The sequence below is a fragment of the Apteryx mantelli genome, chromosome 17 (assembly GCF_036417845.1).
Source record: "Apteryx mantelli isolate bAptMan1 chromosome 17, bAptMan1.hap1, whole genome shotgun sequence".
Lineage (NCBI taxonomy): Eukaryota > Metazoa > Chordata > Aves > Apterygiformes > Apterygidae > Apteryx > Apteryx mantelli.
The window spans coordinates 10,825,524-10,841,969 of NC_089994.1; the positions used below are offsets into that span (position 1 = coordinate 10,825,524).

Genomic DNA, 16,446 nt, shown 5'->3' on the forward strand with positions numbered 1-16,446 from the left:
CCCAGTGCGTTTTGTCCTCACAGCCCAAATTGCGGTCTCCTTTAGGCTTGTTTGTGGGCAGGGAGGAAAATTGTCTATGAGAATTTTAGCCAGAGGAGGAAGGAGAAAAGGAAAAAAAAGTAAAGTAAAATCTAACTTCTTGTATTTGCAGCTACACTAAAACTCAGATATGTTGAGAATTTTGCATTTAACAAGACTGAAATAACTATTGGAAAAGGCATCCTGGTCTGATTTGGTTTCCTGAGCTGCCGGATCACCTGAGATTAACCCATCTTCCTAGGGCCTTTGCCAAAAATTAAATATAATCTTGTCTTCATGGCTGCTTGGTCACATACACTGTCTAGTGGAGGATGGATGTTCCAGACCTTCAGGTCCCTTTCAGAGGAAGCACATTTAAGTAATTAGAGCACCAGACTAGGCCTGATGGATATGAGATCTACTCCTGGCTTTGCTACTGTTTTAAAACATTCACTTTTCTTCTGCAGTCTCAGTATCGATTCTCTGTTCTCACACTGTTAGTTATCTGCTGCCAGCTCTCCACTTACAGTATGCTCAGCTACACTCGTCCTTTTTCCCCGTTACATTTTATAGGCCAGTGTTATAGATATTTGTGGTGTTTTCCTGTAAATTCTTGGTATTTGTTCATTCCAGAGATTGCAGGTTTTGAGCATGCATACCAGACAGACTGTGATTTAGGAGTGCATATTGGCTGAGTTTATATGTTTCTGAGCTTTCTGAATGCCTCTGAAAGTCATTTGTGGAATCAAAATAACCCAACATCTGATCATATCATGGTATTTTTAGTTTCTGAATAGAGCAAACAAATATCTTTCCTTTTGAGATGGCTTTCTATCGGTGGATGTCAAAGTATTTTAGAAACCAAATTGGTGTAATTAGTGATGTAATCTGATAGTTAGAGAAATTTTATCTTCAGAATGTGTGTGAGAAAACGGACACAGAAAGTGCTTAACCAGCATCTGACAGCAGGTCAGCTTGAGCCCAGGAATGACTGCAGATGTGCCAAATGTCCCAGTCATCAAATTACTCTTCCAACACACAGAACTTCCAACATTTCAATATGTTATATTAAAGAGGCCAGCAAAATCATTTAATCATTGCAATTTTATGTGCAGGTAATTAAAGTATTTCTGGTACTCTGTAAATGCGGTGCTAGGTCAGGACTATGACTTGATTAAAATGCATTACTTGCAAACAGCAGCAGTAATGCTTTTAATGGCAACCACTATTAATCCCTCTGGCTTTATTGGTATTTATCCCCATACAGTTATTTTCAAGTATCTGGGCTGCCTGTAGAGTGCAAACCCTTTATACAGCTAATGCAGCTTGTTGTGGATCCCGCCAGTCTAATTTTCTTCAAATAGTTCATTTCCAAGCAAGCACCGTAGTCACCGGGGAGCTCCTGGCACCCTCCCACACAAAGCAGTGGTGGGTACTGGGTGCTGCTGGAGGGTTTGGAGGATGCACGGCTCTCGTCCAATGCTAGGAGCGTAGAATCGACATTCCTGTCGGTTTGGAGGCGACAGGGAAAGACAGCAACCAAAACAGCCCGTCTGGCTGACGGCAGGCAGGAACCTGGTGCAGGAGCGGTATGGGGAGGAGGTGAGCCTGCAGCTTCGCAGCACGGTCCAGAAATACTGAGCACGCTGCTCTTTTGGGAAGAGCTCTTCGACTAGCGTGCACGAGAGCTGGAAGGGGCTGATGGAAGTCGTGTGTCAGAGCCGGAGGGAGCAATATTTCTAAGGAAAACAATCTGCCGTTTGGGGAGGACGAGCGCTGGAGCAAGGCGGCCTCGTCCTGGCGCTGCGGGGGCTGGCGGGGTGTTTCTGCAGGCGGCGGTTGGAGCGCTGCCCCGAATTATCGTTGCAGGTGACGGGTAAATTCCGGGGGGGAGTGAACCCTTTCACCCGCGGCTGCTGCGGAAACGTGGAGCACGTGCTTTGCAGCCCCCTGGCCCCCAGGTAAGGGGAAGGCTCGGTGCTGGGAGCGAGGGAGGCGGCGGAGGTGCTGGGACGGAGGGAGAAGGTGCTCGGTTGGGCTCACGAGCAGGACTGATGTGTTGCGGGCTGCCGTGGAGTCTGGCACTGCTCAGCCTGGTGGAGAAATGGGGAGTAAAGCAGGGCACTCGCTTGGGCAGAGCTGGAATATTGCACGGATGTAGCCTGTCAAGCAGTTTCTTTCTTCGTGTAATTCATAATCTTCACCCCAGAAACATATATTTGGGATGAGCAAGCCAAATGATATCAAGAGACGATAGCCCTGTTTCGCTAAGATGCTTATCCAGTGAAATACAGTAACAGGGTAAATTCCGCTCCGTTATCAGCTTCCCGACACAACTTCTCGTATTGTACAAAGTCCAAGCACAGCTAAAGGATTGTAGTCTGTGGGAAAGAAAGAAGGAATCTAAAATCAGCCTTTCCCCTTTAGACTTAAATCTAATTTAAAGTGGCTGTGGTTTTCAATCTCACTGACACTTCCATTATCATAAAACAGATTTCCAACCAGGTCTACATCACGGAACATGGGATTTTATTTATGGCTTTCTATTTTGGGGGAAATAAATTTATTCTTTCACATTTTGAAACTAGGATTTTAAGGCAATAGATCAGGTGGAGTATAAATATCCTAGGTGCCGAGTTGTCCAGCTTGCTACATGTTAGTACAAGTTAGTAATGGTACTACAGGAAGACTTATTTAAGCCTTTTTGAGGTGCTGAGCAATCCCAGCCCTCAACACTGTTATCTGAAATACTGTTTTCTTGGCTATGCAGCAAATAAGTCTTGAAAGACTATTACTGATGTTAAAGTGAAGACCCTGGAATAGCTGCTTCTCAACCTTACCAACATTTAAAACTCAGGTCAAGATATTTTAAGAGAACGGGATATTAGAAGTTGGGAGACACTCTTGTTAAGAGAGGGGAATGAGTAATATCATCACTGCTATACTCAGAATTTTAGCAAACATAATCTTTGTGTTTTATGAAGACCTGTTCAAATTGTCCTGTCTATTGAAAGTCCATCACTACCAGAATGTCCTGTTCACTAGACGAAACAGAGAAAGCTTGTGTGCATATTTTGGTATTTTTACATTGTACAGCCAGGGCCCAGCTGCACTTACAGAATTCTAATCTGCTGGAAATAAATTAAGTGTCTAAAACCAGCCATTTCCCCTTAGATTTGTTGCTTCCTATAGACCTGCCTGTTTCTTTTACCTCTACTTATTTGGACACTCTGGTCCTCTAAAACATGCTTCAGAAACAAGTCTCCATGTGGTAAGCTAGAACTGACAGCACATCGTCTTCTCCATGTTAACTCCTCTTGTGCTGGGTCTTTTGCCCCCCGTCTCCATCTCCCACCGCAGGGAAGCTGGTTCATGTTAACGGGGTAAGATCTAGTAAATCGCTTCCATTGGTGGTAGGCGCCTCTTCTCTCTTGTGTGGACTGTGCTCTTGTCTCTCAGTGCTTCAAATATCGCTTGTTTTTTTTAATGCATCCCCTCCTCTTCCTCACTAAAATTCATGTTGATCTTTTTATTGCTTTTTAATGACTTCCTGGACTGACATCCATTGAAGTAAATGTAGTTTACTTACGTAGATTCTGCCACATTCTTAAATCTTATCTCAGAAGCAGGAAGATTTTCTTGTTTCTGTGCCTCGTTCTTAGGTTGTTGTTTCTTCTAATGATGACTGTTGAACGGTTAATTAGGTACATAGTTGAGCCCAAGAAAAAGCAAGCTGTGAGTGTGAAGCCTCCTTTCTTCCGACCGGACCTATCTGAGCGGCAGATCACCGTGAAGATCAGTGACAACGGAATCCAAGCCAACCTCAACCGCAGCAAGGTAACACATCTCTTGGAGAAAATCATGGAAGCTGAGTCCTTTTCTTACACGTCATCCTCTGAGAGTAACCCAGGACTGGTAGCAGGAGTTGATGATCCAGCAGCAGTTGTCTTTGTGGCTCTATAATAGAACATCTTTGGGCATCTTTTGGAAGATGACGTTATTCTTTGCAACAGTTAGTTACTCTCTGTCCCAAGGGTTTCCACCTCTTTGTGTTTAAATTAATTTTAACGAAGTTACCACGTTGCGGGAACTCTTGTACCACCAGGTCAGCTGTCCTGCTTTGAGGAAGGTTACGAGCTTCAAAACTGCGGGAAGGTCTGCGGTGCAGTGAAAAGAATATTGGCCCAGAAGTTGAATTTTGCTCCTTCCCCTTGCTTTTTTTTTTTTTTTTTTCATTTTTTCCAGGTATGAAATATAAGGACTTGTTTATTCATATAAAAAGCAGTGGATTCATGAGAAGCCACCTTGCAAAGTTTTTGCAGGGGACTCTTTGCATAGTTACTTGCTGAGAGATACCTGGAAAATTGCTGGAAAATGCTAGAAAATACCATTGGCTTAACTAGTACGATGCTAATGTTCAGCAGGCCAAGTAAACAAGGATAGTGCATTTAAAATTATATTGGCTTCCTATGATAATGCTAATTTTATACATGATAGTCCTTATCTGCAGTGGATGCTGAATTGTGTTTGTCATCCCAGGTGTAGGTTATTCTTGTTCGTCGGTACCCCCAGCGCTGTGACACGTTGTTATCTAATGGGTTGTGGGTAACAATTGATTCTCTGCTCGTTTTCAGTCTAAAATTAGCCTGGAGGGTCTGGAGGATAAAAGTATGGACGTGCAGCCACCTCTCCCACCCAAAGGAGATCCAAGCAAGTACTCTGAGCTAACAGGGCAGCTGGGAGCCAGTGAAGGTACTGTTGCATGATCAGTTTTTATTTTTAATAGTAAGAAAATATTTCAGCCTCTTTAATAAGCTCTCAGTATTCTTTCAAAACAGTAATGGGAACTGGGTGAGGGGTTTTGTATTTACAGGAGTTCTGAGCTAGGGGAGTAAACAGCAGGAAAGGGAGAGAAAAGTCAACTTGCAGTGGTTCCTTCAAGTCTCGTTTGGATATTTCATTTCTTTTTTGTGAGCTTTTAAAACACTTTTAGACCCCTTTTTAAAATTTTGATGAGTTATAAAATGGAAAATGTCATTTTGAAGTGAGGAATCAAATATTGGAATGAAATGCTTAGGCATTTCAAACAGAATTATTTCGTTTATGAAAAGCTGAAATTAAAGCTGTGAGGCTATGAAAAAAAATCTCTATTTTTTTTCAGCCAAAGCTAGTAGCTGAATTCAACCCAATTTTTCCACAGTTTCAATTTTTGGCAAAATTACTACTCATCAAAATATGTCACCCCACTGTATATATTATACTTTGTTTCTTATTTTCTTTAGGTTGCTGCTCTGGCCTTATGCACTGTTATTCCCACATGGGGTCCCATAGATTTGGGTGGAATTCTGCACAAAAGTAGTATAAGTTTTATTCTTTGCAGAACAGAGCTCAGTTTGCAGAGGACCATGGATAACGGGGAAGTAGGGACGACAGCCTGCTCTCGCACATTTTTAATACAAACCCTTTTTTTTTTTTTTTCCAGAAGGGGGCCTTTCGCCTAAACTGATCAGCCCTCCTACACCTGCCATGTACAAGTACCGACCAGCTTTCAGCAACAATCCCAAAGTCCACTATCATGCTGCACCTGAGCAGGTGAGCAAGCTACAGTAGCGTGGGAAAATCCCATCCCAGCTAATGCTAAGCAACTTCAAGCTGAGGGTAAATTCACATCAGGGCTCTTGGGAATGTCAGAATGCAAAAGCAAACACCACCACTCAGCTTGGGTAGGAAATAATGTGGATTTTCACTATGTTCCTTGTAAAAACATGTCTGCTTTCTCGGTGTTCCTCTGCAGAGCATGATATGTCTGTTCGGCGGACGAGCATGCACTGTTGCTTTACCAGGGTTGGGGCCTGATCCTGAGGTGCTGAGAGGTGTCAGCTCTTGTTGGCTTCTCCCAACACAGATGCCAGCTCCCATTTGCTTTAGCGGGAGCAGCACACGCTGAGCGCTTTTCTGCATCAGGCCCTTCAGGCAAGGGGCAACATGCTCAGTGATTCCTTAACATGTCAGCTTGCAAAACACAAAGAGCTTTTAAGGTATCCCAAGATATATTTTAGCTAAATTTAAAATTAATGGAAAATTCTCTGTTTGACTTGCCCTAGCACCTTCTCAGAGCATCTGGGTAACATATTTATAAAAAAAAAACCAAAAAACAACGCTTGGCATCATTTCTTCCCGTCAAAAATCCAAGGTCCAAACAATTAAAGAGAGGCTTTCTCTTGGCATGAATGTTCCCTGTTTTCTCTTAGCTTAGAAGTTTTGCAAGTGTTTATACTGTTTCCTTTGGAAGCATAACGCAAATCTAAGCCCACTGGAAATAGGCCTGTTTTTCTCACTTTTTTATTGTGAACTTGTTGCAAATAGTCCTTGGACCCTCAAAGGCCTGAAAACAGCAGTTTGAAAATCACTGGTCTAACTTGTAGGTTGGTGATATGTACGTAAATCTTCATACAGCAGAGGCGATAGCCTTAAACACACATACCACAATGCAGTTTTCTTAAGATTAATTTTGTCAGCTTCTCCAACGTCATTCCCGCAATAACAAGCCAGAAGGTGATGTAATTAAGGGAAGGAAAATGTGGTAGAGATATGTAATTGACAGTTTCTAAGCAGCAGCACTGCAATGAGACAGAATGTTCCTTAAATGATGAAGAAAACTTTGCTAGTAACCTTTTCACTTTGAAAACACAGGCGGTGACAGACAGTGGAATTCCATCTAGCACCAAGTCCAGGTTTTAGTCTTACTGCAGTAATTACTTGTAAATCTTACTCTCTGGATCTGTCCAGTGAATGAAGAAAAGATTGGCTTATGAAGGGGAACATGAGAAGAACAGTGCGTTCACTGTATCCAAAAAGTTTAATATCCTATCATCTTCACTTTGTTGCGTTACAAATGGCTTCCCAGCCAATTCAAAACATTGTATTTGCAGGCACCAGCCAGCACTTAACCTGCAATTTTGTGCAAGCAGCGCTGTGCGCAGCAGGTAGTATTCTGGGTCGCGATGCAGTAAGGGAGATGATAGCCGTGGAAGGCAAGCTTTTTTATTCATTCAATACCTAGCTCTGGATGCAATATAGAGAGAGGGCAGGCTCTGATGAGGGCAGGCGATGGAGCAGCGCTGTGCATTGGTAATGGGGTGCGGCATCTCCCCTCTGCGGGCTGCTCCTCCAAACCCAGCCCGGGACGATGGTGCTTCCATAGGCTGGCTGGGGTGCGTACACTGAGCTTTGCCAACTCGTTCAACTTCCTAGTAGTCAGGTAGGAATATTACAAAAATGAGTTCACTTGGCAAGCTGAGGATTGCATGTATTTGTCTGCCAAGCCATATCTAAGTATAGGGCACGGAGGGACAGAGTAGCTGGTGTGAGGAGTATCATGTTGTCTCTTCTGTATCAGCTCTTCAGCCTGTCAATGTAACTCTGCTTCTGAGCTGTGAAAGCTGTAAGGAAAGGGAGAGCAGAGCACAAGGATACATAGCCCAAATATACTTACAGGCGACACCATTTCTCTCTCTCCTCCTACTTCACAGGCTGTCACTTGGTCTCCTTTTTTCCGGAGAAGGCCAGATTTAGCACCATGCTCTTGAAGATAGTGTGCTGGTTTGCACATTTCTCTATTTTCTAGCTCAAACACACAAAACTTGAAGAAAAAGTTAGAATAAAACATATTCGTAATTTGCCTCTTAAAAGAAATTAGATGAAGGACAAACTGCACATTTCTGATTAAATGTGTGACCAATAATCCCCCTTTTGTGCAGAGTCAACATAGCCAATTCATTGTGCATTACAGCAAACTCTTCCTTAAAGAACCCACAAAATCATTTGCTTAGCACACAATGGCCTTTTAAGGGAACAAAATTGTAAGCAATATTTCACAGAGTAAATACAAAGTGAGGTCCTCCCTGCTTTCAACACGTATAAATAAATTGTGTCTTATGTTTCTTTCTCCAATGTAGCCATTCTTTCCTACACAGGCAGTAAAAGAGAGAAAATTGCTTAATTTTGTTGCCTAAACTCCAGTTTACAAAATTGGCCTCTGGCATAGGGAGCCTCTGTGCTTTAATTAAGCTTAGATGCTTAATTTTGAAGACCTATGGCCTGAAATTCAGAAGTAGTGAATATTCATAGCTCTGAGTAAAGTGGATAAGAGTGTGCAGGACCTCAGTGTGTTGAACTGAAGCCTAAGGCATGTCTGACTCAGCACTCAGAACCAAGCATCCCTCAAATCAAGAGCTCTTTGCAGAAAACTTCAAGCAAAGTGCTTTCCAAGGGCAGTATTATCAGATTACAATCTGATTTACCTTGACAGTGTTACAGTTTAAAAGGCACTCTGTGTTTTCAGTGTTCACTGTATTGACGTGTTTGTTATTGTCGATGTTATTTAGGCCTTAACATGAATGACTCCTTCTTGCTTCCCAGATTCTTACCCATGGGCTCCTTTCTCACCATGCGCTCCCCATGGAGAGCAAACCCATGCATATATATTACAGGCTCTTGTTTCTCATGTTCACCTGTGTTTCAGATCTCCATGCAGGAGGGACACAGCCAAGGAGCTCTGATAGAAGAGGATGGCAGGAGCCTTGACTACCAGTCAGAACCGAGCCTGGACATCCCCAGCTACCGGAAGAGCTCCCTCCACAAGACCTATCAGTCTTCCCCGCTCCAGATAGATTCCTTTGCCATCAATTCCCGATCCCTGAGCCTCAAATCTGCTGGCAGGAGAGGGACAGACAAAGTGCCCCTTCATCCAATAAAGTCTGAAGGGGCAGCTTCCACCCCATACAAAAGCATCTTTTCCCCCAATTCCCTGTCGAACAGAAATGGGAGCCTGTCTTATGACAGCTTGCTAAACCCCATGTCGCCCGCGGGGAGGAAGTGCATCGCCCACTCTGCGGTCGGCTCGGTCGGGTACCACTCACCGTATTTATCTGCCAAAATGTGCCACCTGCGGGGGAGCGAGCTGCAACGCCAACCACCGCAGAGCTTCAGCCCAGTGCTGGGGGGCCCGGCTCCACACCAGCGAGACCCCTCTCCAGTCCGCTACGACAACCTTTCAAAAACCATTATGGCATCCATCCAGGAGAGGAAGGAGATGGAAGAGAGGGAGAAGCTCCTCCACTCGCACCCCGATTCAGTATTTGCAGACTCAGGTGTCTACGACACCCCTAGCTCTTACAGCCTTCAGCAAGTCAGCACGCTCTCTGAAGACCCCCGCAGCATGGCGATGAGATACGGATCTAGAGACAATCTGATGGCTGCTACCAGTTTTAGCACAAGGAACCCTATACTGCAGTCCTCAGTGTCTTCACTCTCCAGTGCAATGACAAGAGCACCAAGGACTTCCACAACCTCTCTGCAAGCTGATTTAGCCAATAACAATGTCCAGTCCCATCAAGCACTACAGGGCAGGGTGAGCAACGGCTCCTACAAATCGCCGGGCCACCAGGTCCCATCGTCCCCCACAGGGATGCCTAGGTCCCCCTCTTACGGAGGCCCGAAGGCTGTCTCGTTTGTAAACACTGTGGAAATCACAGAGGTGCAGTCGGTGGCAGCACAAAGGTACGCGTTGCTTTACGAGCCTCGTAGCAATGAACGCTGGCTTGCAAACGGGGGCAGAGCAGCTACTCGCAGGCAGGGCCAAGGTGACTTGCCTGCTGTAGGCCAGCGAGGGTAGGGGTTTTGCAGGGGCACTTTGGGTCTCTGAAGAACCTCGTAGTAACCTCATCATGACTAAATTTTGCAGTGATCAGTCAAGTTGTAAAATTCAGAGTGGTTTAATGCCTTAACTGAACTGGATAATTATTTGCAAGGTAGGGGGCAGATTGCCTCCCCGTTGTGCACAAAAGGGTGTTTTGCTTGTTGTTGCTTGCACAGCGAAGGGAGGCTGGACCCAGCCGTTGTGCAGACAGAGAGGCACAGCCGGGGTCACGGCACGTGCCGCCGTAGGTGGCACTAAGGGGCCACGGGGCCGATGCACTCCTGCTAATTGTGCTTGGCACAGAGAGCTGTGTATTTAGCTGTGTTGAGCGTCCCATAATGCCAAACTGGTGACAGAAGCACAGGCCGTCCCTTAAGGCCTCGCTGTGCCCTTCCTTTCTGTAAGAAAGGGGGGTGCAGAGAGGGTTTGCTGGGCTGAGAACCTGAGCGGGTGGTATCGGAGCAAGATCCTCAGCTGCAGCTTCTGCCTGCGCTCATCTTGCTCGTCCTTTTGGAGAATGTAGGCCTTGACATGGCAAGTCAGAAAAGAGCCAAGTGATCCCAATATTTTCAAGTGAATCCTAGTTGTTAAAATGATTCTTCTACTGGTGGAAGAGCTAACGTTAAGCAGGCAGACACCCCATTCCCATCTTCGAACCTATTAAACTCACGAGCGTGTTTCAGAGAAATAAGGCCTATGGGTTTTCCATTGCCTTTTGCCCTCTTTGGGCCCTGGCTGTGTCCGACGCCGCTGTGGTGTAGCAAGTTGCTGATACGCAAAGCTGTCTGCCTTCTCTTAGTCTCTGTTTCTTGCTTATGCTGTCAGCTTGTTGGTCCCACCACTTTTACATAATGTATGTTTAAAATGCAGAGCCTGTAAATTTATACCCGTTCAGCTCTCTGCAGTACTGAGAAGTACAAAGTTCGGCAAAAGTGGTCGAGCTATTTAAATACACTGACCCCATTTGATGTTAAAGAAAGTTGCAGACATTAGTTATCACTGAGGAGGGTCTCCACTGAAGGTCCTAAAGTCAAGTCAAGCATCTAGATCAATAAATAAATAGATTAATGAATCTGAAGTTTTTTACCTAGTGAGGCAAACCTGCCACCGGAGCTCTTGTAAATCTAGCCTGGTTTCTCTGTCAGCGACACTGCCAACGGCTTTCCCTTCTCCCCTTTCCCCTAACACTCCCCAGCTCCTTTCTGTCTTGTTTCAGGAAGGAGACCGTGGTCTTGAGGACAATTTCAGCATTGACTTAGGGCTTTTATAGCACTTTGGTGAGGCAGATGTACAATTTGGCACAGTTGTCTGTGCACCCTGGCAGTAGGTGATACGAAAGGAGATGATTTTAGGAATCTGTCTGGAGTATGGTCTCCAATTCAAGCATCCTGGAGGGCTTCCTGCCTCAACTCAGTTTGTGTCTGCTGTCGTGACGTCTTACGCTTCATCTCTTGTGTCTTTCAGGGATAAGCAACGCAATTTGGGTTAACTGTGAATATTTAGCTGGAAAGTGTTTTTTCTGACTATTTTATTTCTCATTGTAAGTAAAACATAGTTTGGATTAAGGTTGGCAGTGGAGACAGTTAACCCCTCCTGCCTCCCCCAAATTCTTATGCAATTAGTTTGGGTCAACAAAACATTTAAGCAAATGATTAAATAAACAGATACTACTGGGGTCTGATCCACTTGTCTAAAGGTAAAACTAATTCTCTCATTGCAGTGGCCTTTCATTAAGTGTATTGGCTTCAACGAGGTTACTCCTATGCTTGAATATTTTGCAACTTTGGGACCCAGGGTAACAGGGATAGTTGTTCATCCCGAATGAAGCTATTCTGCTATCATGTTTTGGTCACTAATATTGTATCTTTTGATATTTATTTTGATGCAGGGATGACATGCAGTTGAAGACACCTCACAGTAAAATAAATGGACAGCCAAAAGGAATAACCAGGTTGGGTTCAACATCAAGTTCCCAGGGGACCCCCGTCAGCCCTGCTAGACACTCAAACGTTAAGAAGGTGACTGGTGTTGGTGGAACAACCTATGAGATTTCAGTGTAAAATAAAATTCAAATAAAAATAAAGAGCCATCCACTCAGCCAGCCATGAAGCTAGGAGCACTGTGAAGACTCAAATAACAACAAAGAAGGAGCAGCAGCAGCCGGCCACTCTCCTTTCCTTGTTCTGGAGTTCTTTTGTTTTCATCCTTCTCTTTTGGCCAAAACCCAGCTGCAGCCTTATTCTCGCAGGAAGGAAGTTGTACAGTCCATCAGACTCTTCCTGAACGGACAGGCAGGACCTGGCGACCACCGGCCACCATGACCACTGAGTGGATCTCTTTGGTGTGAGGGAGCGATAAAGCCATGGGGCGTCCTGCCTGTCAGACCGTCCTGTTGCGTGCCAGTCGTGCTGCAAAAGAGTCTGGTTAATCTGGGATCGTGCTATGTTTTCCTCACCCCTTCTCCCCTCTCGCCACTTCTGCCGGCCTGTAAGGAGGTTGGAAGGAGTCACGGGCTCGACCGCTGCTTTCCCACAGACGTGGAGACCCAGCTCCCACTCAGCCCGCGCCAACGAGAACCACCGCGCGCCCAAGGCCAGAAACGTTGTGCCATGTTTGAAAGGGAGCAGGAGAAAATCCAGCAGCAGGCTCTCGCTGTCAGCCCGGCCTCCCGCACATCCCTGCGGACAAGGACCCCGATGCCAGTGAGGATCTTCCATTCCCACCTCTTGCTCCCTCTGGGTTTCAAAGGCTTCTCTGACTCCGAAACAAAACCGAGCGGATAAGAAATGAAATGTTTGGATGGGAACATATTTGCAACAGCCATCAAGCTGCTTTTCCCCTGCACCCTCCTTATTACCTTTTGGATTTAGGCAATAACGTAGTTTACTGCCTTGCCCCGGTGCCGTGCGTGTAATCCTGCCGCAAGGTTATCATGATCTGTTGAATTTACAGTGTGTGTAACTGAGCCAAGCATATGTCTAGAGGATATAAATTTGCTGTCTGCCTAATGACTAGCACATTCCCTCTGGTCTTCAATACTGTTAAGCAAAGGTGGTTTTTTTCCCCCTCGAGGGAACAACTTTTTTTAAAAAAAATCAATCAAATCTATTTAATACCCTGAGGTTTCCCTTTCCTGTCTCCAGAAGGCTACATTTACTTTGTTGGATTTAAAGGCAACTATTATAAAAAACAAGAGAGAGCTACATAATTTTTGCCGCAGATATCAGAACTCTGGTGAAGTGAATTTTGGGGCAAATATGTTTTTTTCTTTTCTCCACACCCCATGTCTTTTTCCTTTCCAATTACTTACCACCTCAGAAGTCAATAGTACTGAGATCTGGACTAACAGTAACTAGCCAGATCCTGTGTGCAGTTAAGAACTTCCTGAGCGACTGTTGCCAAAGTCAGTTAAAATGATTACTTATCACTGAGCCAGTTAGTGTATGAAACCTCTGCTTCCCACCTGGTTCTCCTAGTGCATAGTTTTTACCAGAGAGCTAAATTCATCATTTTTCAGGATATTTGTTTCAAAGTGTTAAATCCTTTTTGGTCCTTGACTATAATGGAGAGATCTCCAGATATTAGGTATTCAGAACGTGTTGGTAATACCTTATTTGTTTTTATGAGTGTTGAGAATAATTATGCCAGAAGGCAAATATTGACCTCAGTTTTCCCTGGTTAAAATTTACCTTTTGATGTGATAAATCTGGACATCTGCTGCAATACCTGCTTGTTATGTCCCTTGTATATGACATCATTTTTGGAAAGGAAGGTTGTAGAGAACATAAGGAGGTTAATCCTCTGTCTGTGTAATTCTCAATACTGTCTGAAGGGAGAAACCTGGAAAGCAGTGCAGCTGAAATGGGCCAATAGTTATGAGAGAGTCAACTTGAAATCAATGTGCATTTTACGGTCTTGGTGCTTTTTAAATGCCTACGGTAGGGACATTGCAGAGCAGAGAAGCAATAGTCCTTCTATGCAGATCCATTCACTTGCATGCGGAATATTGTCTATAGGTAGAGACATGATAGGACCAGAAAGATGCTGGCAAACTCGATCAGGTACAGAGGGAGCAATATATATTAAAAGACTGGACAGGCTGGTTTATGAGAAGATTTAAAGGGCTAAAAAGATGTCACTGGCTAAGCAATGAAGTGGAAAATGAATATGACAATTTTACAAGTATTTTAGTTAAAAGATGTAAAACCAAAGGAGAATCAAATGGTTGTCACTGATTACAAATGGGCTACCTTTAGGAAGGGGGGGAAAATGTTGCACCTAGGAGGGGAAAGGGCAGTAGAATGGTCTTCCAAGGCAGAGTATTGGAGACTAACTATTTAGGGCAGTTGAACTGTATTTGGACAAATCATTAAAAATTTTTCAGCCAGAGGTAAACGTGCAGGGGCAAGGGGCTAGACCAAATGGCCTTATAGTTTTCTTCCATCTTTAACTGTTATTAGTCTGCAACTCCACCCTGACGTTAACTCCTCAGGAAGGTGCAGTACTTCTTCAAGGACTGGAATTCACTCTGGTGCATAGAGTAACACAAGACTTGCCTGTTCTTAAAGGATCATGTATGCCATATGTAAGCCCTCCAAAAGAGGGGATAAGTGACATACTGAATTTGGGCTAGTGGTCTTGACAAGGGCACATTTTATCATGTATCTTTGAATGTGTACATGAAATTCATGCAAGCAAGACTGAAAATTTGCACCAATGTAATATTTGAGATTTGCATCGCAGTGATGCTCCACTTTGATCTTTCTTTCTCCTGCAGTTATAAAAGAAAAAGCTACTGAAGAACTTGAAGGGCCAAAGAGCCTTTGAAGTTAGCTACGTTAGTTCACGAGAGAAGAATTTCTCAGTAAGACTAAACACAGTACTGTGTGTATAAAGCACTAATATCCAGGGTTGTTTTGACATAGTTCACAAGGGGCAGGGGAGGAAGAAATGAATGCACTGTGTTGTTACAGGTTCAGATGTAAGAATTATATATTTTGTGAGTAGTTTTGCCCACAGTTGAAACACATCCAATATGGTAATAGGTTTACAATGGTACCAAAGTCTTTTTTTTTTTCCTTTGAGGTTTGCATATAATTCAGTGCACATAGCCTAGAGTAAATTATTCAAATCTTCTGAAAGAATAATCTAAGCAGAACTGTTAACAGGAGATTGCACGCGGCAAATCCAGCCTCATTGCCATCTCAGGCCCCGAACCTCCAGCTGGATTCCCTTAAGTGTAAGTGTCTGCTTCCATCGCGCCCACTGCGGGCCTGGTGACTTGTTTATTGCTTCAAACTTTGGAGCAGAATCTGGCCCATGATAAAGTATAGTACTTCAAGCAGTTTATAAACTAGCAGCAAAATTCTTATTCTACCCAGAAAGACTCAGTTTTTACAGACACTACAGGCCAAATCTTCAGCTGGTGTAAATTGGTGCGGCTCCATCAAAGCTGGGTTAAGTGATGCTAATTTACAGATCAGGCATGAAAATCCAGTGCAAGTTAACACATCTTGTAAAGTAGCTTCTTTTTTTTTGTCATGTTTATTTCATGTTTCATAAGTCTTAAATCTTCAACATGTTTTTATTTTTAGCTGTGGATTGTATTACTTATTTAAAAAACAGCAATAGTTTTTGTTTAGTTTATGCATCATTTTTCATTGCATATCGCATTTTATTAGCCGTTCATTCCCTGTTCATACACTCCCATTTAGCCTCCAGGTTTTCACTGTAGTACAATCTGCTTTGAAAAGTTGGAGCTCTGTATCTTTAGGTGTATAATATATTGAGTATTATGAAATTAAATGTACTTTACTACATGGGTGGGACAGAGAGGAAATATTTTTACTTGAAGCCTTAATATTTTCTTTTTTTACTACATTGTTGACCTCATAGGAAAGTCTGAATAGCAATGACTTTGAAACTCTGGGCCAAATACTGCACTGATATACAACCAGCATTTGGCCCCCAATGTCAAAACTGGATGCAGACATAACCCGAAGTGAACAAGGGAAAAAGCCTCAGAGCGGCATATTTTCCTGAAGATCGTTGGTTCAATCTCAGAGATGTGTCTGTAAGCAAGTGTGTTAAAGAAGTCTTCAAGTCTTGAATCTTTAAGAAAGGTGATTCCAGGAACTGCCCAAATATCTTACCTTTGCATTTTCTTTTTGAATTCAAAACCAGAACAAACCAAATGTAATTAGTTTGGTTGAAGTCAGCTCTAAGGGCTGCACAGAGCTATGTGTTAGTAGCCATGTGCAGCGAATGACCTGTGTTGTGTTGCTGTTCTAAAAATGCTAACCAAGTGTTATGTTATGTCAACTTGGCCTAAGATAATCACCTCATGGGCGTTATAATGGACATTGCTCAGATGATGCCTATTCTGCTATAAGCCTAATGTGGAAATTGCAATGTGGTTTTCTTTGGACTATATCTGTGGTCCGAACTATATATATATATATATATATATATGTATATATGTATATGTGTGTGTGTGTATATATATATACATATATATATATATTCAATTTCTTTTTTTCATGTGGGAAAGATGGGGTCAAGGTCGCTGTCTCTCAGACAGCTTGGAAAGTTAATGTCAAGCCGTTTTTATGGTCTGTATTTCACCTGTTCTGCCACCTTGAATTGTTGGAATGTATCTGTGCAGGCTTTGTGGAGCTCTGTCTGTAACCTTTTTTTGTGGCTCTCGTAATACATATATATTTTTTAAA

General features: G+C 43.5%; 1 protein-coding gene across 1 annotated transcript in view; it reads left to right on the forward strand.

The window, feature by feature from the left end:
- ZDHHC8 (zinc finger DHHC-type palmitoyltransferase 8) overlaps nucleotides 1-16,446 on the forward strand; it is a 119,253-nt gene extending 102,807 nt beyond the window's left edge. The window contains exons 6-11 of the mRNA XM_067306953.1: nucleotides 1,888-1,979; nucleotides 3,723-3,855; nucleotides 4,653-4,770; nucleotides 5,501-5,610; nucleotides 8,543-9,579; nucleotides 11,607-16,446. Coding sequence (XP_067163054.1) covers nucleotides 1,888-1,979; nucleotides 3,723-3,855; nucleotides 4,653-4,770; nucleotides 5,501-5,610; nucleotides 8,543-9,579; nucleotides 11,607-11,778 — 1,662 coding nt within the window. The 3' untranslated portion in view covers nucleotides 11,779-16,446. The remainder of the gene's footprint in view (nucleotides 1-1,887; nucleotides 1,980-3,722; nucleotides 3,856-4,652; nucleotides 4,771-5,500; nucleotides 5,611-8,542; nucleotides 9,580-11,606) is intronic.